Genomic DNA, 23,306 nt, shown 5'->3' with positions numbered 1-23,306 from the left:
CACACACACACACACACACACACGCATGCACACATTTTCTTCAACAGCACTGAGCTCATCACGCAAGCATATTTTTTAGGGACCTACTTTTCATCCTGAATGTTAGGGGAACACTTGGCTCTATCAGTACATACTCTTTTACAAAATCTTGTTAAGCCTGGCAAAATTTGGCAAACATTCTGGAGAAGGCATTGGAGAGAATTGGAGCCTCTTCAGGACTTTAAGAAGTAGCTTGGGGGCCATCAGATTTTCTGCCCTCTTTGTGCATTTTTTTTTAAAGATTTATTTATTTGTGCATACAGAAGTGGGGTACAGGCCAGAGGTGCAGGGGCAGTGAGAGGCTTCACCAGAGACAGAGCGGGGAGCAGAACAGGCAGATGGATGAAGTACACTGCTGAGAGGAGCAGCGGGCGGGTCAGGAGAGGTCTGCCACGCCATGTGGGTCACCTCCGGGGCAGGCGGGAATTGAACTCATGCGGAAGTGGCTTTAGCTTCTCAGTGCTGTGCTTTAACCCGCTGCGCCACCAGGGAGGGCCTTTGTGCATTTTTTTAAAATCACATTTATGGGAATTAGAGGCCAAGTCACATTGAGGACTTGAATGCATTTCTTCGGATTGTTCCTTTAGCATATCTGCTGCTATGCGCTGCCCGCCAGTGGGGAGATGGGGGTCCATGCTGTTGTAACAGGAAATTTGTTGCTGCTTTGCAGCAGGAACACCATGAGGGACCCAGCAATTGGGGGGGCAGGTGTGCAAGGCTGGACTCTGCTGCTCCTGCAGAAGTTCTTGTGCCAGTTATTGAAAGCGCACAGGCTAGTAAAAGCTGGTCATGCGACAATGGTATGAGGAACAGGGTCCGGAGGGTGGGATGGGAATGGGGGACAAAGTTTTACAAGAGAAAGGGAAGGGGGTAGCTTGACCATGTGTCAAGAGACATTTTTGCCAGCAAAGTGTGATGTTATCACAGGCAGAGTCATCCCAAGACCTCCGTGAGATAGTCCCGTCATCAGGTCAACAGCGGTCTCTGTGTCCCCAGGCCTGCTTTGCGATATGACCTGTATACTCTGTAGGTAGGCAAGGAATGTTCTGCTGTGATGTTTAGATAGCAAATAGGCCGCAGCTGCCCATGAGTGGCCAGCTCCTAGGTCCCCCCACACCCTTGGAAGAGGCCTGCACACGGCAGAGTCTCTGAGAGTTATCAGAAGAGGGGTGACAAGCTCGCAGCCAGCACTCAGAAGCTCCTTGAGAGACTAGCCTTTCTTTCCAATCAATACAACGCAGGAAGACCTCCCTCAGGGTGTGGACAGTAGGGGGAGGGAGGGAGGACCAAGTTTCCCCAATACTCAGAACCTCTAAACAAAATAGGACAATGAGGCAACATTCTCCTTCCCTTTTCACAGAACTAATATAATTATTCTTCCTTGTTTGATTTGCCTTAGCGTTTTCCTGGTAGGTGCCTAGTAGCCGTTACAACCGTTTAGCTCTTTGGGGGAAATGTTATATACTTAAAAAGGATCATGCTTTTAATATTTTAAATGATTGTTTTAGGAGACTGGCTCTAAGCCTTAGTACTCTGTGTCATGGGGGAAATAATAATACATTTCAATAAGGTTAGTGTGAACCTTCAGTAAGATAAGGGTGGAAAGTGTTGCCCAGCATAGAGTAAATGTTCATAAATAAGGGCTGTTACAATTTTTTGTTAACTGTATTTTGAGTCTCACCCCACCACTGTGATACGCTTTGGAAAACAATAAAAATGCTTCACCTCTGCCAGGAATAGCACTCAGTAAGTATTGGTCGAGTGGATGGATGAAAACAGAGACTGCGTCTGGCTGTCTGGCTTCTGGCACCGAATTGAAGCAAGCTATGACCTCTATGCAGCTTGTCATGTTCTTGACATTTGAGCCTCCCCAAAGAACACAGCCCTCCACACTGACCCGCGCCTCCAGCATGCATAATGCACCGAAACCTGCTTCCTGTGTTGGTGCGCTGGTGGGCAGCTGTTACTTCCCACACACCTAAGTGTCCAGGGTCAGTTTTTTCACCTGTGAAGTGAAGGCTTGGAAGGCTCCGTGACTCTCTGCAACTGAACCCAGGGAAGTGGAACAAGCACAAGCGAGAGTCACGCCTAGGAATGTCTCTACTTCTTACCAGCCTGGGCGCCTGAGGCCTAGTGGCCTGCCCTGGGGAAGGGCGCTCTGGTGCTGGTCAATCTGCTGGTCAGAGACAATGACTTGTCAGTGGGCTGTGAGCAGTGGAAGGCATTCTGGGACTTCCTGCGATACCATCTGTGTGACACTGACACCTCAGAGGAAAGGCCAAATCAGAAGTCAGCATTGAAATGATGGTCTCTTTCTTTTTATAACCAGGAAATTCAAATTTGCACCCTGGTTTGGCCCAACATTGCCGGAGAGATCTCTTGGGATGTATCATTTGTTATTTTGAACTTCTTGGTGCCAGGATCCCTCATTGTGATCAGTTACTCCAAAATTTTACAGGTACGTTTGCTTCAAGCGCCACAGCTAAACTTCACTCAGGCTGGGGGTGTATCAGGTGGAGCAGGCAGATATGGGTCGAAGTCACCCTAGCCTTCACACCAGTAGGGCCCTGGCTCTCTGCATCATGTCCTCTGCCTTCCATAACACTGACTGAGAGAGTTTAGTGGCTTTTAAAAGCTGTATTGTGATTGCTATTATCCTTTCTGTTGCTGAGGGTTAAAGTAATACAGGCTCAAACACAAAACATTAAAGGCATAGAAATGTATAACAGAGAAACTGAATGTGTACTTTACCTGCCTTGTTAACAGTTCAAAGTGAAACCTGATCCCTGGTGTTAAGCCTGGGCTTAAAAACAAAGGCAGCTCCTTCCCCAGAGCAGTCCGGTGGCTTTGTCCCTGGAGAAACCCCCAGCAAGCTGGGCTGGAGGGCTGGGGTGCAGCTGCTGCAGGCTGCAGGGGTGGTTTCCCTGCAGCTCGGCCTCCCCTGCTGCTCAGGCCTCACCCCAGCTGCTCTAAAAGCCGCTCCTCGGGCACAGCTAGGTTTGCACTGGAGGCCCCCACCTCGGGACTCCGGGTCCCAAAGGCTCCTGCTTAAGGGCAGAGCGGGCTGGGGGCGGGGCGGCTGGTTTGTTAATGCCTGCCACCTGTGGTCCACTGCACTCAGGCTGCAGGCAGAGAGGGCAGTGATGGCCCCTCCGATGCACACCCCGGCCACGATGCTCCAGGGCATACAGACCCACCAGGGCTGCAGTGGCAAGGTTGCCCCATGCAGGAGTAGAAGCTGAGTGGCGAGGGGGTGGTGCTTGCTGCTGCCTCTTGGGCCTGAGGTTGGGGTGTTCTGTGGTGCTCAAACCTCTCTAGAGCTGGGGCGACCATCAAGCCGGCCCCACAGAGGTGTGCCTCAGTGAAGACTATTGCAGCGCCCTCAACCCTGCTCCCCAGCAGCCTGAGGTGCTGGCAGCTAACTGCTGTCATCTCCGAAGACTAAGGGGCTGAGCTCAGGTGTTCAAACCCGGCTCGCTTGTGGCCGGCAGAGGGGCTGCCCGCAGGCTGCATGCTCTGGCCACGGCCCCGCCCACAGCCCCAGCCACTGCTGCTGCTTTTAGAGCAGCCCAGGCTGGGGCTGGAGCATCAGGGAAACCACCCCCGCTGTGGCGCCCTCAGCAGCCTGAGCCTGTCAGCCCTCCAGCCTGACCCTCAGGGGGGTCGGGCCAGCCTGCTTGTCCCCAGGCTTAGGTTCAGGGAAAGAGCTGGTTTTACCCCATGGCTATGGCAGATCATTCGCTTTCACAAGTGTGATCTTTCCGTTTATTTATTTTTATAAATTTACATATACACACATTTTCATGCAGTGTGTGTTGTGCACATAAACGTATATAGCTCTCTAGTTGATGAACCATAGTGGTCAAATATCAACTCTGTAATGGTTTGGCCCAGTGTTCTGTAGGTTCAGTTTTGTTTAGTTTTGGGGTTCGAGATAGTACTATCTTCTCTGTAACCTCCTTTCTTTGCTTAACACCAGATCGCCTTCTCTTTGCCTGTCATTTCCCGTAGCTCTGCCTCATCATTTTTAATGGCGCCCAGATCCTCAATCATACAGATGTGACCTGGTTCGTGGACTTTGGGCTTGTGTGCATTATTTCCCTGGCACAGATAGCTGAGCTGTGAGTGAGGACGTCCACTTTGGTCACCTTTTATTGAAGTATAACACACATCCGAAAGGCACACTCAGCACACAGGGCCGGCTAGCTAACTGACCACGCTCACAAGGGCAGCATTCAACAGCAGAATAAGAAATAGAACTTGACCAGAAGTGCCCTCTGTGACCTTTCAGAGCTGTCCCTGACCCCAGGGAATGCACCTTTCAAAAGTACAAAAACCAGGAAATGATCTTTCGGGGACTCCCAAGACCTGCCACCCACCTCCTGCAGTCCTTCTGGGAGCTGGCCCAGGCAGATGGCATGTGAGCAAGTGCCTGACTCATGCCAGGCTTAAGCAAAGCCTCTGTGTTCTCTGGGAGGTTTACAATGGTTGAATGTTGGTTTTATGGCGCATAATGGATCCTCTAGCAAACAGGTATATTGAAGTGGGGACTCAGACCTGCTCTCCATCTGGTCATTTTATGGTCCTTTCTTGGTAGCTGAGGAGTTGTCAGCTTAGAAGCACAGGAGCCAAAGGCAGGCCGGTCTCTGTTGGAGTCTGCTAATCCCAGGTCCTGCTGGAGCTGCTGCCCAACTCCGTCTCATTTCCTAGACTCTTCCCTACCACTTGACTTGTGACCCCCTTCAAATGACCCCTTTCCCTGACTGGGGCTGTTTCAGGTATGAGCTGGCTTTAGGCGAGGGGTGAAGATCTGTAAAGGGCTTGCAGTGGGTGTAGGGGGGCTCAAGTGTACACCTGCTGTGTTAGCTTTTATCATTATGTTGGAAGAAAAAGGAGGGAACTAGGAAGAGAAGTGAAGAATGAATATTTTAAAATGTATTTAGCAAGACTGTGTCAGGAAGGAATTCCCCTAACCCCAATAAAAATTACAGGATAGGAAACCAGGGCACAGAAGGGCTAAGTAGCTTGGAAAAGGTCACATAGCTTCTAAGTAGGAATATCAGGATCTGAAGCCAGGCAGCTGGCCTCCGAGTCCCAGACTTTTGTTAGGCGTCTGCTTTGTGCAAGTGCGGTGGGTGTGTAGATGGGTCAGGTGGAGAGAAGGGTCAAGAGGAGATCGGTGTGAACGTGGGTCAAGGGGGGATCTTTGCATTCTCAATATAGCAAGAGCTACATGAAAGGGGAGGGGGAAGACAAGGCACTGCTGTTCAGTGCAGCGAAACCCTGAAACGAAGTGGAATGATGCTGAGATTTAGGTGAAAACACTGCCAACTGTTAAATGCTACATAAATATAAGGGCTGAATAGGGGTAAGAGAGAGAAGGGAAAAGGTCAGTCAAGACAGACATGGAGTCAGGAGAGGGTTATTTTATTTTATTTTTTATTGCAAGCTTCTCCATCAGGGCTTCACTATTTATTAATGGATAATTTACACCTGTATTTTTTTAATAAATAATATAATAGTTTATTTTTACATCATTTTGTGCATTTTTCCATCTCAGTTGTAATCCCCTTGGGTTTCTCATCACCAAATCACTCATGTGCCATCACCATAATCCAGTGCATTTCCCTCCCTCCCACTGTTTTTGATCCCATTCCCCACTCCACCCCCACAAAATGTCTCTGGTATGTAGCTGTTCATTATTAATGTTTTTTTCTTGCCTGGTCTGTTATACTGCTGTAAGTAAAGCCATCAGGTATTTTTCCTTTTCTCTCTGGCTTATCTCACTAAGCATGATCTTTTCCAGCTCCATCCATGCTGCTGCAAAAGGCATGTGTTTATTTTTTTTAGTTGCTGAGTAATATTCTATTGTGTATACGTCCCCCATCTTTTTAATCCAGTCATCCACTTAGGAAAGGGCTATTTTAATAACCTTATTGAGCCCTGAACCTCACACACACATGCGGTGTGCCTTTGCAGAACCCCAATTCTTCATCTGTGAAACAGCAACCCCAACTCCAGCGGTATAGATGGCGGTGAGCCATGCAAAAGGCAGCACAGGTAGAACATGCCCACCTGTCAAAGGGGCTGCATAGGCTACACCTGTTACTTGTTAGGGCTGGTCCTCCAACCTGCTCTCAGAGCATGCTGGGAAAAGATGGTGCTGAAAGCTTTGAGAGAATGAACGGCAGGATCCAGACTTGGAGAATGGCGACAAGGAATCGGTGCCCAGGTTGGGCTGGTACATTTGTAGCTCCTCCCCCAGCGTCCCTGCTCCCGCTTCCCCTAGAGGCCGGAGCTCTGGTCTACCCCATTCCGCTCCTGCCTCAAAAGTCTTAGCTGACCTCAAACAGAGGGCATAAACCTGCTTCCTCACCCACTTCCATCTTTTTCTCAAGCCGAGATCCACCTGGAAATTCTCTAAAGGACCTCAGGACCCCTGCTGTGCTAAGGGACATGTCCTTTCTTCCATCTCTCTCTAAACCACAGTTCACGGCAAGAACAAGGAGCCAGATACTTCAAATGATTTGCTGATTGGCCTTGATGATTATGGCTAAGTTAACACTGATGTTCAATTGATTTATAGAGTTATGCTCTTAACAGAAAAAGTCTGGCAGAAAAGCTTTGCCAGAGGGAGTATCTTCAGAGGGAGACAGTGCGAACTCTGTCCAGATACTCCAGCCACCTATGGCAGCTGCTTCTAAATCACCCTCCTGGGAAACGCATGGGTACAATATAAGAACCAATGTCATCATCAATGCCTGGGAAATGGGCAGTGGTCTCTTAACGCTAGTGAGTTTGACAGAAACTTTTTAAGTCTTATGTTTACATTAACCTTGTGATTTTCAGAACATTATCATTTCTACATGGTCATTTACTAAACAAGCCACTGAAGCCCATTTGGCTCCAGAGAAAACTGAACCCACATTGGTTATTGCCCAAGATCACGCCAAAACAAGCATGGGCTAGAATCTGGGCCTTATGGTCCTTGTCCACTGATTTCCCATGTCCCAGAAGAGAAGGCATTGCTGGCCCCTTCAGTGGGATCCAATAAGGCTTGTTCTAGGGATGCAACAGTAAACAAAATTCTCTTACAAAGGGACAAGGACTGAGAGGGTTGGGGGATGGGGGGCTGTGCCTTAACCACCCTTCTGCCTTCTCTGCTTCCTCTTTCCCCCTTTCCCAGGCATGCTATACACCTTCAGGGCTTTTTCCAGCCAATACTTTCCCAGGGGAATAGCCTTGCAGCCACGCCCAATTGCAGTGGTTCCTGGCTGTCCTTGGGAACTGTTGGCCTTGATTTACATTGTCACCAGGCAACTGTTACCATGGCAACATGAAATGCTTCTATCTTTGCGACAGTTGGTAAGTTTATTGTTGTCCCTCCCTTCTCCCCTCACACACACTAGCAGGAAGTCAGGCTCCCTTATTTCTTGCTGTATTTTTATCACCTACAAGAGCACGTGGCACATAGGAGAAGCTCAGTAAACCTTTGTTGAATAAGAAAGTGAGTCAGTGGGTGAGGACGGGTAGCCTTTCCTAGCTCAGTACTTGACTGAGAGAGGAAACCTGCCTCAGGTAGTTGTGAAGGGGGTAGGGAGTGAATGTGCAGTCCTGTCTCTGAGCCGGGAGCTCATTCCCCAGCTTTGTGGGCTGCTTCCTGGTGATAGAAAGGACCCTCTGGCAAGATGGTGCTAGGCCTAGTCTGATGATTCTAGTCAAAGGGTTGCTGACTGACCAAGGAACCCCATGGTCCCAGCTATGACAATGGGGAGCAACTCCTCTCTGCACCTGCTTGTTAGCACCCCTGGTCTGTGAGAGGTGAGGAAGGGTGAGAGGTGGGGGGAAGTTGCCTTCTCAGGTTTCTGGTTCTCACGTGGGTCTTAAGGCATCACGTCTCCAAAAGACTCTTAAAAAACAACTCTGTAAACCCCCCCCCACCACCACTGCAGTTGTAGATTGGAAGTTCTTACATGTCAGTGCATTAGAAGCTCTTGGGGCAAGTGCAGATTTCTAAGTCCCACTCAGTCTCACATACATTGGGAGTATCTGGAGGTAGGTTCAAGCATCTGCGTGTTGTTATGTATCTATCGAGTGCCAGGTGACAGATGCAGGAGTCTGAGGCCACGCTCCCAGCGTGCTGTCCTCTTCAGGAACAGCAAGCCCTGAGGTGAGGAGTCAGGGTGCCTCCCCCGCCCCCAGAGTGTCCTCCGAGCACTGGACCTTGGGGCCTAAAGCAAGTTACTTCACCTCTCGAGTCTCCACCTCTCATCCCCCAAATGGGGTAATGACAGAATGTGCCCCAGAAGGTTTTTTTTTTTTTTTGAGAATAATATTTAATCTTCATAAATTAACTGAGCACTTGGTTTAATCTAAAAGCTCATCAAGCAGGCTGGCCAGTGCCAGAGGTATTTTAAACCCTTGATAAAAATTGACTCAGCTTGTGCTTTGATGGGGGCAGGGGAACTGGGGAGTCACACTGTATTAAAGTGGCCCATTTCCCTTCTCAGTCCCTGCAAGTGTGGGAATTGTAGACAGGAGGAAATGGTATCATTTTTCAGTGCTAAAAAAAGACCTGCCACATACTCACTCAGTCCATGAGTCAGTTCATTTCACGTTTCCTTACAGTTGCTGTCAGGCACTTGCTGGAGGGCTGGGCTCAGGAGCCACAGGGCAGCCGGCCAGAGAGCCTGCAGTCTGGTGGGGCTGAGGTGTGACCGTTTCAAAGTCTCCCAGCAAGAGGTGAGCTAGGAAAGCGGCTCAGTGTTCCTGGCATTAGAGCTCAGCATTTACAGCTGAGCACCAGGCTCCCCTGATGGAGATAGGAGAGGATGGGAAGGATTAAGAGTGTGGGCTGGAGTCAGGCTGCCAAGGCTGGAAGCACAGCTCTGCCACTTCTTAGCTGAGTACTACTGGGTAAGACCTTGAGTCCCTTTGTGCCCATGTTCTCATCAGTAAAACGGGATCGTCAAAGCAGGTCCTCGAACTGCTGGGAGAACGGAAAGTGATAAGCCAAGTGCTATATAGAGGGCCAGGCACAGAGTGAAGGCCCAGAACTATCAATCCCATCAGTGTCATTTATTCAAAAACTAGTTAGAAGACATCTAGTTAGTGACTCATCCTTCCTGGCTAGGCAAACTGGACAAGTTGGAATCATCTCTTACGTGGCCACCAGGCTATATTTAGGGTTAGTGACGCCCCTACTCAAAGGTGGTATCATTGCCCTGCAAGCACCCGTGCCTGCCTTCCTGCCCCACAGCTGTTCTCGCACGCAGGTCTACTGGCCAGGAGCCTCAGCTCGCCCAGCTGTCACCAGAACACGTGCTCTAGCTGATTCTACACAGCAACTTCCAGATCTGGCTGTGCCCCTGTGACCTCCAGCATGTGGTCTGAGGTGGTGGGGCACAGTTCCCGAGAAACCCCACTGCAGGTAGGCAGTGGAGGGGAGGCCTGAAGGGTAGCATCCCCACTGAAGCCTTTAATGAGCTAGTCCATCTTCAGCTCAACTGAGTAGATTTCTACAGAGGGGAGATTTGACCACTTGTTAACAGTTTCTCAAGTCACATTTTCTGAATTTCAATTTTCTCCTTTTTGAATGGGGGTAACTGTCCCTTCCAATTCGTAACCACCTTCTCTGAGTCACATGGAAGCGAGACCTCTGGACCTAGGGAGTAATGCCTACAATTCTTCTGAAATAATAACAGTGCGAATCCCAACAGCAATTGTGAAGATTAAATGTGACAGTTTATAAATGTGTTTTATAACCTGCCCCTGGCACCCAAAGGACCCCACCCACCCCCTTAAGGCTCAGTGACCCTGATTCTTGTTCTTGTTGCTGGGGAGTAAGCAGGAAGGAAAGGGGTCTGTTCATTTGGCTTCTGTGCTCTGGTCTCCATCACCAAGAGGTGGACCTACGCTTCTGCCTAGTAGCAAACAAACACTTGCATTTAATTATGAAACAATTAAGTAGCCATCTTTTGATTAGCTATTTAGAAGTATTCTAAGGAGAATATTTTAAGCCACTCTGATTTTGTAGTTCACCTTGCCTAAATTGTAAATGATGCTAATTGCTTTCCAATTACCTTCCCTCTTGAGACTACAGAACCTTAGGGGAAGGGGTCTAGAAAGGCCAGTGCAGAGCGAATGATGATGTGTGGCTGTCCAAGTCTCCAGCCGTGCAAGCGCCCACTGTGTGGCCCACAGCCTGCCCCAGCAGGAGAAGCAGAGCACAGAGGCAGCCTAAGCAAATGGGACTAAGCAAACAGCAGGAACCATGAGTGGAGCTGTGACTTTCTGAGTTGGCTCTTTTCCCTAGGGTAGAGGTCACAGGCTGGAACACTGTGTGCTGGGCTAGCGGGTACAGCGCCCCATCACAACCCAGGTTGTCCTGCCAATCATTACCTCTCAGCCAGGAACATAAACATGAATGGTTTTGGTTTTTCACAAATGACACCCGTAGTGTTCTGATTAGCATGTTTCTTACTGGAATGGAGAAACTTTAATGACACCAACGTCTGATTCCAGAAATTTCCAGCCCAGGTGTGCCTGCATATTTGAAACTGTCGATCCTATGGGCAATTGGAAGGCTTCCCTCAGTACAAGATGGGAGTGGGAGGAGAGCAGAGGGTGGGCTGCTCTGCCAGTGCTCCCCACCTCCCTTGCAAACAACTAGCATGAGTGCCCACCTGTTGTTAGCCCTTCTGTTGGCCGTGCCTCTGACCAGAGGTCACTGTGCATTAGTGCCAACAGACCCTGCTCATCGGAGGATCATTTCCTAAACCACCCTCACCCCAGGCTTTAGTGATGGCTCTTCCCGGTTACAGCTGCATTTTGGGGCTGCCTCTAGGCAATGCTTGTTGCACAGCCCCAGACTCAGCAAGACTGGGAGGCAACTTCAACTCAAAGGGAAGGAGCCCAGAGTGTGGGCTTAGCACTCATGCCCAACCCCCACCCCCATGCCTTCTCCTGAAGGTGTCTACTTTCTGAGTACCCAGCAAGAAGTGGGCAGTTGGCACCCTGGAAGAAGCTCTTACAGAATCTGATGTGCTGACGTCCTGACCTTACATCGTCAGCTTCCAGAACTTCACCTTCTCCCCAGTAAGCTATACAGGAGCAGAGAAAGACAAGAGACAAGTATGTGTACTGTCACTCCAGTCAGTTGCTACCCTCCACCCTTCAGAGCTAAATGGATATCCACAGGGTCTTGGAAAGACTGGCACAGCCACACTACGAACCAGCACAACCACTCAGATAACACTGAGGTGCCTTCTGCCTGGGCTGACAGGGAACAAGCACTAAGATACACTGCTAAGAAAGAAGCAAGGTTCGAGCGGTGCATGGCGTGGTCCCATTTGCGTGGAAGCCAAAGAGCAGAAGCCAGAGGCCAGAGCTAGATTTGTGCAGAACTAGAGCATTCCTGGAGCACTACAGAATACCACTCGCTGTGGTCCCTTCTGGGGGTGGAGGGAATAGAGCATGGAGACCCTGTATTTTTCATGTGATCTCCTTCAGGGGCAAGTGTTTTGCATCTGTGGCACATACTGCTGCTCTCCACTGAATGAACTCATTCAAAAAAAGAAATGATAGGAAAATGTGTGTTAGTCCATTTGGGATACTGTAACAAATACCACAGACTAGGTGACTTAAGAACAATAGACATTATTTTTGCAGTTCTGGAAGCTGGCGATGTAAGGTCAGGATGTCAGCACATCAGACTCTGTAAGCGCCTCTTCCAGGGTGCCAACTACCTGCTTCTTGCTGGGCACTCAGACAGTGGACAGTTGAGAGGGAGCTCTCGGCCGCTTTCCAACCTCATTTATGAGGCTTTGGTCTGTATTGTAAGCTCCCAATGTTGACTTTTCTTTGAGGATGGAGGCAGCCATATCAAAGGGGCATCCTCTTCAAAGAGTTCAGTCAAGCACCTCACCAGGTGCACGGCCGGAGGCAGACCAGCTGCCAGTGATCCCCCCTCTGTTTTACAAACCCTGGCTAATTTAGGGAACTTGTCAGTCGGGACTAATTTGTCTTTTCCTTGTTCCTTCTTTTCTCTCTCTTCCCACACTTGAAGTTCCTACTTTCATAAGGTGAATGCACCAATAGTAAGCCCAGAAGACCTGGACCCTTCACCCTGGGCCACAATGAAAGCAGAACCCCACACTCTCTCTCTCCCTCTTCCCTGCACTGGTGGCCACACTGTGGTCCAGCTGTATTGTATAAGTTCAAGGTTTGTAAGTCATAACCTGTATTTTCTCAAAGTTTCTGGATGGTTATAGCTGAAGGGCATATTGCAGTCATAAGAAGAACTTAAGGGTGGGTCCAGTTGTATTGTCTTAAAAAGAATGAAAGCCTATGAGAAATTATCTGGCCCCAGGTGAGTGCCACTTGCATTATTTTAATAGGCTGACACTGACAAGAAACATGTCCCATGACCTAATCACCCCAAAGGTTCCTAATGCCTTCATTTTGGGACTTAGGTACAAACATACGAAGGGAGGGCGCACATCCAGACGAGAGCTGCTCACCCCTCATCCAGGCCATCCAACTCGAGCTTTTCACTTCCCTTCATCAACTCTGTCTGTGGTGTGGTTGGCGTTCTGCCTTATGTTTCAGGAGGTCAGCTAAGTGCCCCATTTCTAATCATGGGCAGAGTGCAGGGCCACTGAGAGAGGAGCCCTCTTTACACAGAGTTCCAGTGCCAAGCAGCCCCAGTGCAGCAGGGGGTAGATTCTGACTCTGGGGCCCTCTATTCCTCTTAAATCAAAAACCCCACGGTCTTTTTTTGTGCTCTTGCAGATCACAAAGGCGTCCAGGAAGAGGGTGACGGTGAACATGGCTTGCTCGGAGAACCACCAGATCCGCGTGTCCCAGCAGGACTTCCGTCTCTTTCGCACCCTCTTCCTGCTCATGGTCTCCTTCTTCATCATGTGGAGCCCCATCATCATCACCATCCTGCTCATCTTGATCCAGAACTTCAAGCAAGACCTGGTCATCTGGCCGTCCCTTTTCTTCTGGGTGGTGGCCTTCACGTTTGCCAACTCAGCCCTGAACCCCATCCTCTACAACATGTCACTCTTTAGGAATGAATGGAGGAGAATTTTTCACTGCTTCTCCTTGCCGGAAAAGGGAGCCATGTTTACAGACACGTCTGTCCGAAGAAATGATTTATCCGTAATTTCCAGCTAAGTAATTTTTCTCTCTAGGCAAGGTTTGTCACTGTCCATCAAACATGTATGTTTTCAAAGGGACTTCATCTCAGGACATTACGTCAGTATGCCCTGCTTTAAAGAAATGTAGCCTTTGCAACTATACATTGACAGTACCAGTAAATTAAGGGGTGATCATTCAGAATAACCCTTTTGTGTTTTAGAAGAGGATGTGCAATAGGTTTCTTTAAGTATGAACTTTTTCAGTGTTTGTTTATGATTGAACTTAATACATTTTTATTTATAACTGTTCAGCAATCAATCTCCTACATATAAAGCTACACTTTGCTGGTTTTAGAACTGATCTGAGATGCGGATTTCCCCTCCAAAGGGTCATGATTACTTTAGACCCCCACTCTGGACTTCAAGCCATCATAATCATTAATGTCAAGAACACTGGAGGAATTTCCAAGGAACAATTAAAGATGACTTCTTTTTCTCACATTTAAGAAATGTGGACCTTTTAGGAGAAGCAATGTCATGAGATCAGAGAAAAAGTGGGATGAGTCCAACATGTTTATGAGTGAAGCCCCAGACGCCCTTGAAGCACTGTGGTTGGTGCTGGGAATACAGCCGTGAACCAGACAGTCACAGCCCCTGCCCTCATGGAGCAAAAGACCTTCTAGTCAGGGAAGAAACACAAAATAGGAGTCAATAAATACTTTTGCTTCATAAAGAAGGTAGGGCAGTGGTAGCTATTTAGATGTGGCAGGGAGGGACCAAAGAAGATCTTTCTGATAAGTGATATTTCAGCCAAAAGATCAACCACAAGAAAGAACCAGCCATTTGAACCCAGGAATACAGAGTTTTAAAGACAAGCAGATGCTGGTGCAGAAGCTGGGTGCTTGTGAGATAGAAAGAAGATGGTGCAAGCAAATCGAGACAAATATGAACCAAGTTTCCTGGCCTTGAAGTTCTGTCCTTGGTGCTGGGGCAGATGGGTGCCCTGCTGGGAGTCATCAGTTGAAACCAGGAAAGACCCAGGGCTAGTGAAGCCCCACAGAAACCACCACAGGGGATTTATTCTGTATTCAGTGGACAGCTGCAAAAGGTTTGTGACTGCAGACAGATAGGGTCTGATGCATATCTTTAAATATTACCCAAAAAATGGAATTTGAGGTTGCCAGAATAAAAATGGAAACCAGTTAGGAGGTTGCTGGATTGAAAAAGAAGATGGGGACTACGGAGGTGGGTGGCATCACCAAAGGTTGGGAGAAATGCTCTTGGGAAGGTAATGTGAATGCTATTTATAGTTGGACAGGCCAGAGAGTAGAAGGGATGATGAGTAGTCAAGGGTGACTTCTAGATTTTTATCCTGACACTAATAAATGATGGGAAATTGGGGAGAAAAGAGGTGGGAGAGGCAAGAACTTCATTTGGGGCAGGTAAGTTTGAAATCTTAGTAATATCTAAATAGAAAACAGGCAATTGTTTGCAGAGATGTGGCGCTTGGGCTTGAAGCCAGTGTTGGTAGTCCTTAGTCTTTACAGGTTGACAGTTTTATGAAATATCCCTGAGAGAAAAGAGAGGAGAGAAGCAACAGAGCTAGAGAGAGCCCAGGGAATGCACTTGAAGGCTGGACCAGTGACTGGAAGGGGCAGCATCTCAGGGCTCACAGTAGGTGCTCAACAAATTTTGTTGCCAAGTAAAATCTGTGCCAGTAGGTGCTATTGCTCACGGAGTTCTTGAATGGCTTCTTCCAATAAGATTTATGGGATCCATTTGGATAATAAGATGCTAGGTATTGTTTGTTCATCTTTAGTTAATAGCTTTGGTAAATTAAAGCTGTATTTTGAAGTGGTATGTGGCTCTCTTAGGAGTCTCTGGAATTGTCCACCTGAAGCTGGAGAGCTGAGCTCACAGGCCATATGATGACAGGTGACACTTCTGTACCGAGTCTGTACTTGTCTCCTCCCTCTTTGGTGATGGAACAAAGCACATAGAAAGGAGGGGCCCAGGTGTCTCCTTTGGGTCCTTGATAGGCCAGCACCCAGCCAGAGATCTCCATGCATGAGAGAGTTGTAGCTCCCCCCTTCCCCACACATTTCGTAGATGCAAGCTTGGGATTGCCCAAATTACAGGGTTGCTAAGTGCTCTCACTGAATCCTCACTGCATCCTAACAGGGAGGCCCCGTTACCCCATATTTCACAAGAGTGAGGCTCAGAGAAGTCACATAACTAGTGCCAAGTCACACAGCTTTTATATATCTCAACTTGATTTTAATTTACAACCCAAACTTTCTAGTACGAAAGACTGACTGTTTCAAGAGGAGACCTGCAGCACCTGGGAGCTACTGGAAAATTGAAGGGGATGACTTTGCATATGATTATCCGACCATGTCCCCATGAGTGCTGACGATGCAAGACACTGGTGTTCTATCCTACTCCCAGCTACCCGACACCCCCTCCACCTGCCCATCTACCCTTTTTCTGCAAGTTCCAGGCAGGGGACACCTTGTCTTTCTCTAGACCTGGATTCCAGGTCCCCCAGGAAAACCCAGGACTTCTCCTCCTCAACATTTTGATCACATCTAGAAAAAGAAGCCAAGTGCGTGCCAGAAGCAATGAAGGACTGGGAGTATTCCTAGAACTCACCTAGACCATGCCTCCCAGGTGAGCTGCAGGTGAGCTCACTTCCTGCACACCTCACGGGCTAGCTGAGACCTGGGGCTGACTGGGTTAATAGGCAAACTCCTTTTTCAGGAGGCTGAGAAAAGCAAGTCATTGATAATGAGATCAGGCCAAAGGTCATAAAGAATAGGAGGAAAGAAAACTTCCCAGGACATAGAAGTGCGCCCTCTCTACCTGCAGAATTTCTCATTTTGACACACACTTGAATACAAAGACCCATATTATAGGAAACAGGTGAGTGTAATTTAATAAGTCAAAATCTGGAATCCTAAGCCTCAAATGATTCCTTAGAAAACTCTAGTAACTCTCAATAGACATTTTAGTACAAACAGGTCCACTTCTTTTCACATACATAAATTTTTATGTGTACAGAGGTTTTATGTTTGCTGAGGGAAGGGGAGGAGAAAGTAAATTAAGATAAATAAAATTGACAGCTGAGAGTGAGTGGGGAGTTTTCAAGTGAAACTTGACATCTTCAATGTTGCTACAAAAGGCTTTTTTCAGATCTGCTATTACAGTAACCTGAAATAGAGAAAAAAAAAACCATTCATGACAGAAGATGTACCCAATGTTTACTGTAGATAATGGATATCAGGATGGCCTTTGGCCCCAACTGCTCAACTCTCCTGAGGTTACAGCTTGATGTGGCTGTTAATTCATAAATAAACTATTGGCTGTTTCCAAAACCTGCTGGATTTTTCTGGAGGACATGGGGACTAAGAAAACAGAATCTAGTGTATGAAAGTACTCTTCCTCGTCTTATATTCTCAGCACTGCATTTTAGAGTCCATTGTAGAAAGTTGGAGGAGGGCCTCAGCCACTCTATAGTGTTCACCATGTCCTGGATCACGTCACCAGATGGTGCCACCAGGGGCTTCAGAGTCACACACTCAAACACAAAAACTGAAAAACCCTCAGTTTGCATCCACCCAATTATCCCCTGAAGATCTTGAGCAACTTCCAGAATCTTCCGTAGCCCCCAATTTTGTCTTTGCAGAATGTGGATATTAAAAGGATCTACATCATAAGATGTCCCTGAGCATTAAATGTGATAATGCAGGGCATCCCTGGTGGTTTGGGGTTAGTTTCATCACCATGGCCTGACTTTGATCCCCAGCCAGGGAGCTGACCCACATGGTGCAGCAGACCTCTCCTGTCTTGCCCGCTGCTCCCTCAGCAGTATATTTCAGTCAATCTGACTGTTCTGCTCCCCGCTCTGTCTCTGATGAATCTTCTCACACTCCCTACTCCCTGCACCCCTGGCCTACACCCCAGTTCTTGTATGCATAAATAAATAAACCCTTATAAAAGGGAAGCTTGATAATGTAGTTAAAGGGCCTCGCCTACAATGTGGCCCTGTTGGAACCGGATGGAGCTCTTCAATTAAGCTGTCTGGGGGTGGAACATCAACATCTCACCAATTCCTGTTTTTGGTCTCAGTTCATGTCTATTTCTTGTGGTATGGGTCTGCTGTTAGACGACCAACAAAAGAGTTCCTACATTTTAGCATTACCCTATTAGGACCTTGTAACCTACTTTCCCACAAGAATGACTGTCAATTCAAAATAGAATGCGCACTTACCTCCAGAATGTTCCTGTTTTTCTTATCAAGAAAAGGGTAATACTTATACAGAAATCCAATGACGGGAGGACCACAAAAAGAAATTGAGGAAAACCAGGTAGACAATCTAGTGCTTTGGTTCCATATTGGAAACAAGAACATTTGTTGAAATCCTTCTCCCCCTAATTTGCCATGGGGCTGTCTAGTGGTCTCAACGGCTGGCCAGCTTTTCCCGCGCCACTCCATCACCAAACATTAATTCAGTTAGCGCAGCCAAAGGCCAGGTCAGGGGGCCACAGACTGGGCTTCAGGGAGCAGGAAAAAAAAAAAAAAAAACAGCACGTGTCCCCTGCTCCTTCCCTTAATTAAAAGTGCGGGGTTTTGGAAACCGCCTCTGCATCTGCCTGGGTAACAGGAGAGAAAGGTCCCATCAAGAAGACCAAGACTCGAGGATGGCACCAGCCCTGCCCTTCCTCCGGCTGGCCCTCGCCCCGCCTCTCTGACCACTTGGCCCCGCGGCCCTGCCCCGGTCACTCACCTTTGTGAGGGATCAGCCTGTACTGCCTGGCCAGGCACAGCTCTTCCTGCCTCCGCCGCACGATTCTCTGTGCTTCAGGGGGCAGGCCATGGGGGTCACGGGAGAATATAAAGGAATAGCTGTCGGCACAGGTGCCGTCGAGGTTCTGGAGGCGGCAGGAGTACTGCACGGCGTAGGTGTCGTAGTCCGTGTCGATGATCCAGTGGTCGTCCACTGCAAGGCAGAGAGCCGAGCCAGTGCCTCCCCCTCCGCGGGCTGGGGTGTCAGGGAAACTCACCCGCGGCACGCGTGAGCCTTCTGCTAAGAAGCTGGGGCCAAAGGAAATTCTGACAACTTTTATAACATTGGGAAAACGACTAAGGCTCATGTTCTCCTTTACAGAGAAATCCTGGGGGCGGCCTCAGAACAGTGATCGCCACCGGCGATCTCAGTGTAGCATCCTTCCAAGAACAGAGTGGGCTCTGTTCACAGAACAGACCAGGCCTCTCCTCTGCCTTCTTAGCCATCTCCCTTTGCGGCTAGTGTCAGACTGCCGCGTTAGCCTCAACCTCAAGTGTGTCTCTTCTGCAGGGAAGACCGGTCTCGTTGGTCCCCAGTTATCTGGGAACCCACACCGCCCTTCTGCCTCAGCCCACCACTAGAGGGCGCCACTCTGTGATAGGGCTTAGGCCTATTTTCCCTTTAGTAACTCACTCCCCTCCCTGTGCCCCAAAAAGGAGTAGTTTTTCCACGGCTGCACCAGAGAACCCACCATCCAACATCAGAAGTTGTTTCTTTGTGCATGTACTTTATTTCCCTGGTAGAGGCAGAGTTGAGCTTTTGAAGAATTTAGATTCTGTTTATCCCTAATGGTAAATCATGAAGAATAAATGTTAATGATGGTGGTAAAGATATCAAGACAATTAGGTGGGAAGTAATGTTAATAGAATGTTTAGGAGAGATTTTCCACAGACAAACAGCAATGGTCAGGCTTATCCAAAAACCTTCAATTTGGAAAAAAAAATAACATATCTCTATTTAAGTTTCCTTGACTAGGCTTTCTGAGACTTAGTTATGTGCCAGTCACTCTGGAGACAATTTCATGCTTTCTCAGTTATTCCTCACATTGACCCAAAAGTGCACATTATCAGCCCCCAGTTTGCATGAGAAAAATATGGCACAGAGAAATGAAGTCACTCACCCAGCATCATAAGTAGCCTGGCAGACTTGGGGTTAAACCTGACCCCAGAGACCACTAGCCTCATTGACTCCAGAATATAAACAAATTGGGGCAGAGGCACAAGAAACAAAAGACCAAAGCCCTTTGCCTCCATCTCACGCCTAGGTCTCGGCTAAATAATTCTGCCCTGTGTTAGCTCCATGCTGCAGAGGTACCTGCACCCCAGCACTAAGGGCTGGTCTTGCTCCAGTCACCTGTGGGTATATCTGTCGACTCTGAGGACTCCTGTCATGCCAGTCTAGGAAGGGATTCAGCCTGCACCCAGGTCTAGGGTCTATGCAGAAGCTGTGACTGGAGCCCCTTCTTCAGCTCACTGCAGGCCTGCCAGGAAGGAGAGTGAGGGAACCCCTGCACCTCCCAGACTCACCCCTATGTGGGTGTCAGAGTCCAGGAGGAGAGCTCAGGCAGCACTGCTTGGCAGGAGGTCAGTGGGTGGGCCAGGAACACCCACATGCCGGCTCGGCTCGTCGTCGCGGGCGGCTGCTGAGTGATTTCCTCCCTGGCTGTGAGGCTTACTGTGTCCGTCACAGGAGCACGAGCAGCCAGCCCTCAGACCCAGAGCACTCTTTTGGAATACTGTCCAATTCATGATCCAGGCAGCTAGTAGCTTGGCTTATCTGCTCCTTAAATTGTTTTGTTGCCAGAATGTGAATTCTGACACAGGAACTAAGTAACTCTCTGAGCTTGGTTTTAGGAAAACCAACACCATTCTTGACTTTAAAAAGAAGGCCTAAGTTTGGTTTATCTCCATTCTCTTTTTGGCTAAAGAATTCAAGGGAGAATTTAAATCAAAACAATGTCAACTATGGTTGTCAGGAGGTGAATTGCCTAAGCTTGGCTAGAAAGAACCCAGTCCTCCAAGCTCCTCTATCCCAGAAGCTGGGGTGGTGCTGGACAAGCAGACTTGCTGGGGTGGTGCTGGACAGGTAGAGGGAGCTTTCTCTGGCAACCTGGTACCTTGGGGGCTCTGCTGTTCACTGCAGGGAGCCGCAACGTGCCCCTTCACCAACCTACACCTGTGTCCTCACCTAAGGAGATGAGATCAGGTGGGAAACTACCTGCAGTTCTCAGGTCTAACAGCCTAGACTAGCCAGCCAGCCTGTGGTATGATGCTATTTCTGTTTCATAAAATCCAACAGGCCCCAGCAAAGTGAATAGAGTCTAAAGCCTTGAAACCAAAATAAGCCAAAAATATCAAGACCAGTGGTTCTCCAGCTTCATTCTACAGAAAGGACCTACTAAAACATTCAGATTCTGGGGCCTCGCCCCCAGAATCAGGAGTTTCTGATTTAGTAATTCTGGGCTTGGGACCCCCAAACTGCATTTCTAATAAGCATCCCAGCTGATTTACATATTAAGTGGTGCAGAGAAGCTGACTTTGAGAAACAGATGCAGACAATTAGGTCTGCATTGTTAACCAGCCTGACAAGGGCCCCTTACCAGTAGAGTAAGAGAATTTATCTAGAAGATGGACAAAAGAGATGTTTTCCTGGGAGCTCAAAACAATGATAATCACTTGTTCACTGCTAAAATGAGAGATTTTATCTGACCCCGAATATAAAGCTATTATTTCATGACCAGGGGAATAACTACGCAGTAACAATATCACATCCTGACAGAGATGTCCTGTCTCACACCCTGTTCTTTTTTTTTTTCCAACACGGGGCGAACCCAGGAAAACCGAACCACGAGGGATGGGCTCAGCACGCACCACAGGCACCCAGGGTGGGCCCCTCAACCGCCTTTTTTTCCCCAACCTGCCACAAAGGGCAAGGGGAAAGGAGGTGGGGGGTCTGGAGGAAGAGACGCAGGGCCCCGGGAACCAGGGCCCTCCAAAACTCCCTATCAGACCCTGTCCTTAATGCTTTCTGCATGTTAACTCACTACGATATAACTTCATGAGGTAGGTACTATGAGCACCTCCTTTTGAAGATGAGGAGATTGAGGCACACAGAGAATAAGGAATTTGTCCAAGGCTCCCCCAGGTGACCAGCTGAGTTAGGATTCACATGCAGGCAGTCCAACTTAATCTTGCATGTTTAACCACCGTGTCATAACCACGACAGAATTGATCTGTATTGTAGTTATCTCCCTTTGTGTCTATAACAACCGCTTTCAAGATTTCAAAAAATATTCCCTCCAAAGGAAATGCTAGAATTTCAATTTACAAGAGGTAAGAGCTTTGGTAGGGGAGGAGGAGACGAGGCACAACCCTTCCTCCTCATTGGGGCCTCTCTCATCTTCCCTAAATGCAGAACCAACAGAATCCTGCCCCTTTAGGAGTGCATCTCAAAGTGCTATGGGCATTAGGTATTTGTGTTTGTACATAGTGTTAGAAATCTAGTTATTTTGTATTCCCTGAGTTCATTTTTGTAATCCATTTTAGAAAGGTAGATTAATGTGAAATGAATCACTTTAGAAAGTTTTTCTGTATTATTTGAAATGCTTTTTTATTATTTGTAAGGATAAAAGCTTTTCCCCCCTCTTCTAGAATAGCAGCTCCATCTATACAGTGAAATTAATACTGAAGATGCAATTTGATAAAGATGCAATCTTATCTAATACAACTGCAGAGGATTTCAAGAAGGCATGCTGCTTAAGATGGGCTACCTGAAAAGTTGTCTCTTCTTGGTTACTATGCTAAGAGAGTCCCCTGGAAAGGCCCCCTGGCCCTACCCCACAGGAGAGCACAAATACTGCTTTGTATTAGGAGTCCCTTCTGTTCAGAGCAACCTCCTCCCAGGCGGGTGTGGAAGGCCTGCTTTCTGACATCGACCCCCAAACTTGTTGCATGACTTTGGGCAACCAACATATTCCTTTTCCTTGGCTTCAGCATATTCATTTGCATACTGAGCCTACTTTGTAAGCGTTACCTGTCTGTTTTTAAGATACCACAATGTCCTCAGGCCTATATTATTTTCTAGTTAGCCAAACAAACAGACTCCAGATTTGAAATTTCAGAAAAATGGAAGAGGCAGGGGAGGAGGTAGGAAGACCGTGTAGATGTTGGGCTTCCAGGATCTGGCTGAGTTTAGATGTTTTTCTGAGAGTCCTCAATATCCTGCCTACTCCTCTCTCTCACAGTATAAGGTCTGGCACCGGGGAGATGGGGAAGACCTCACTGCCCCAGAACACTGTGCCTAGCTCAGCATCTCTGCTGCCATGGGCAGGCACCCAGGAGTCTAGCAACCCTGTGTACACGTTGCCTGTGGCCTTGGAGGGCAGTCTCCCAGCCTCTGCTGGGGTCCCAGTTACCCAAGCTGTCTCAGGGATTCAGCCCAAAGAAAAGGTGAAAAAGCAAAATCAGGCCGAAGGTGAGGCAGGCTGGAGCATCTTTTAAGCTTGAAAAGCATGGAGGAGGCTCTACACGCTACAGCAAGGCTGGACTGCAAAATGGCAGGAGGAGCTCACCTGCTGAGCACTCAGGTCCTTTGGGGCTTAGGTCAGGGTTTTGGACTGGGGGTAGGAGGTTCAGGGCTAGAGAGGAGGCGAACTAGCTGCTGACGCCCCTCTCATGTGCCTAAGCTCAGGCAGGGCAGAAGTTCCTGCCACCTACAAACCATTTTCCCCAAGGATGCCCCTGGAGAAGCAGCCCAGAACTTGGGCCAGGGATGTGCCCCATTTCCCAAGACCGTCTCACTGAACTGACTACTCACATCCTTTCTGGAGAAAGGAGGCAACGCCCCAGTACTTCATCTTGAATTTGGCAGGGTCGTCCGTGTCGGTGAAGGTGCCCACCATGTCTGCACACACATCCCAGCTACTGCAAAAGCCCAGGGGACCCTGAGTCAGGCGGGTGTAGGCTATCCCCCTCCGTCCCATCCAGGGTGCTCCCTTCCCTCCTCCTCCAGGGTTTGGCCTTCTAACCCCCCACCCCCACCCCGATCCCACTGACTTCAAAAGTCGGACTCGACCCTTGGCTGTGGCGCTCATCTGGCCTTTATGGTCCACGGAGAACTCGGTGATGATGTCGTCCTGCAGAAAGAGGCCCTCGGGGTCCTTCTTGGCCATGGCGTACCAGGTCCCTGAGAACTGGGAAAGAGAGCAGCTGCGTTCAGTGCCTGACAGTGCACGCGGGCACAGGGCAGCAGGCCGGGCCACGGTCATAGGGCTCGG

General features: G+C 48.5%; 2 protein-coding genes across 2 annotated transcripts in view; one reads left to right on the top strand and one right to left on the bottom strand.

The window, feature by feature from the left end:
* FFAR4 (free fatty acid receptor 4) overlaps positions 1–13,221 on the top strand; it is a 20,586-nt gene extending 7,365 nt beyond the window's left edge. The window contains exons 2-3 of the mRNA XM_004680617.1: positions 2,369–2,497; positions 12,832–13,221. Of these exons, the coding sequence (XP_004680674.1) occupies positions 2,369–2,497; positions 12,832–13,221 (519 nt within the window). The remainder of the gene's footprint in view (positions 1–2,368; positions 2,498–12,831) is intronic.
* Positions 13,222–16,268: 3,047 nt separating this feature from the next.
* Positions 16,269–23,297, bottom strand: RBP4 (retinol binding protein 4, plasma). The gene is made up of 4 exons (XM_004681035.2): positions 23,086–23,297; positions 22,847–22,953; positions 17,972–18,184; positions 16,269–16,394 (listed from the first exon to the last, which is right to left on the bottom strand). Exons 1-4 carry the CDS (start codon positions 23,295–23,297, stop codon positions 16,357–16,359), a joined length of 570 nt encoding a protein of 189 aa, XP_004681092.1. The 3' UTR covers positions 16,269–16,356.
* Positions 23,298–23,306: the final 9 nt, after the last annotated feature.

This window comes from Condylura cristata, unplaced genomic scaffold (genome assembly GCF_000260355.1).
Source record: "Condylura cristata isolate star-nosed mole 26May11 unplaced genomic scaffold, ConCri1.0 scaffold00011, whole genome shotgun sequence".
Lineage (NCBI taxonomy): Eukaryota > Metazoa > Chordata > Mammalia > Eulipotyphla > Talpidae > Condylura > Condylura cristata.
Note: the sequence above shows the minus strand (reverse complement) of the source record. Positions and strands in the feature narration are given on the sequence as shown.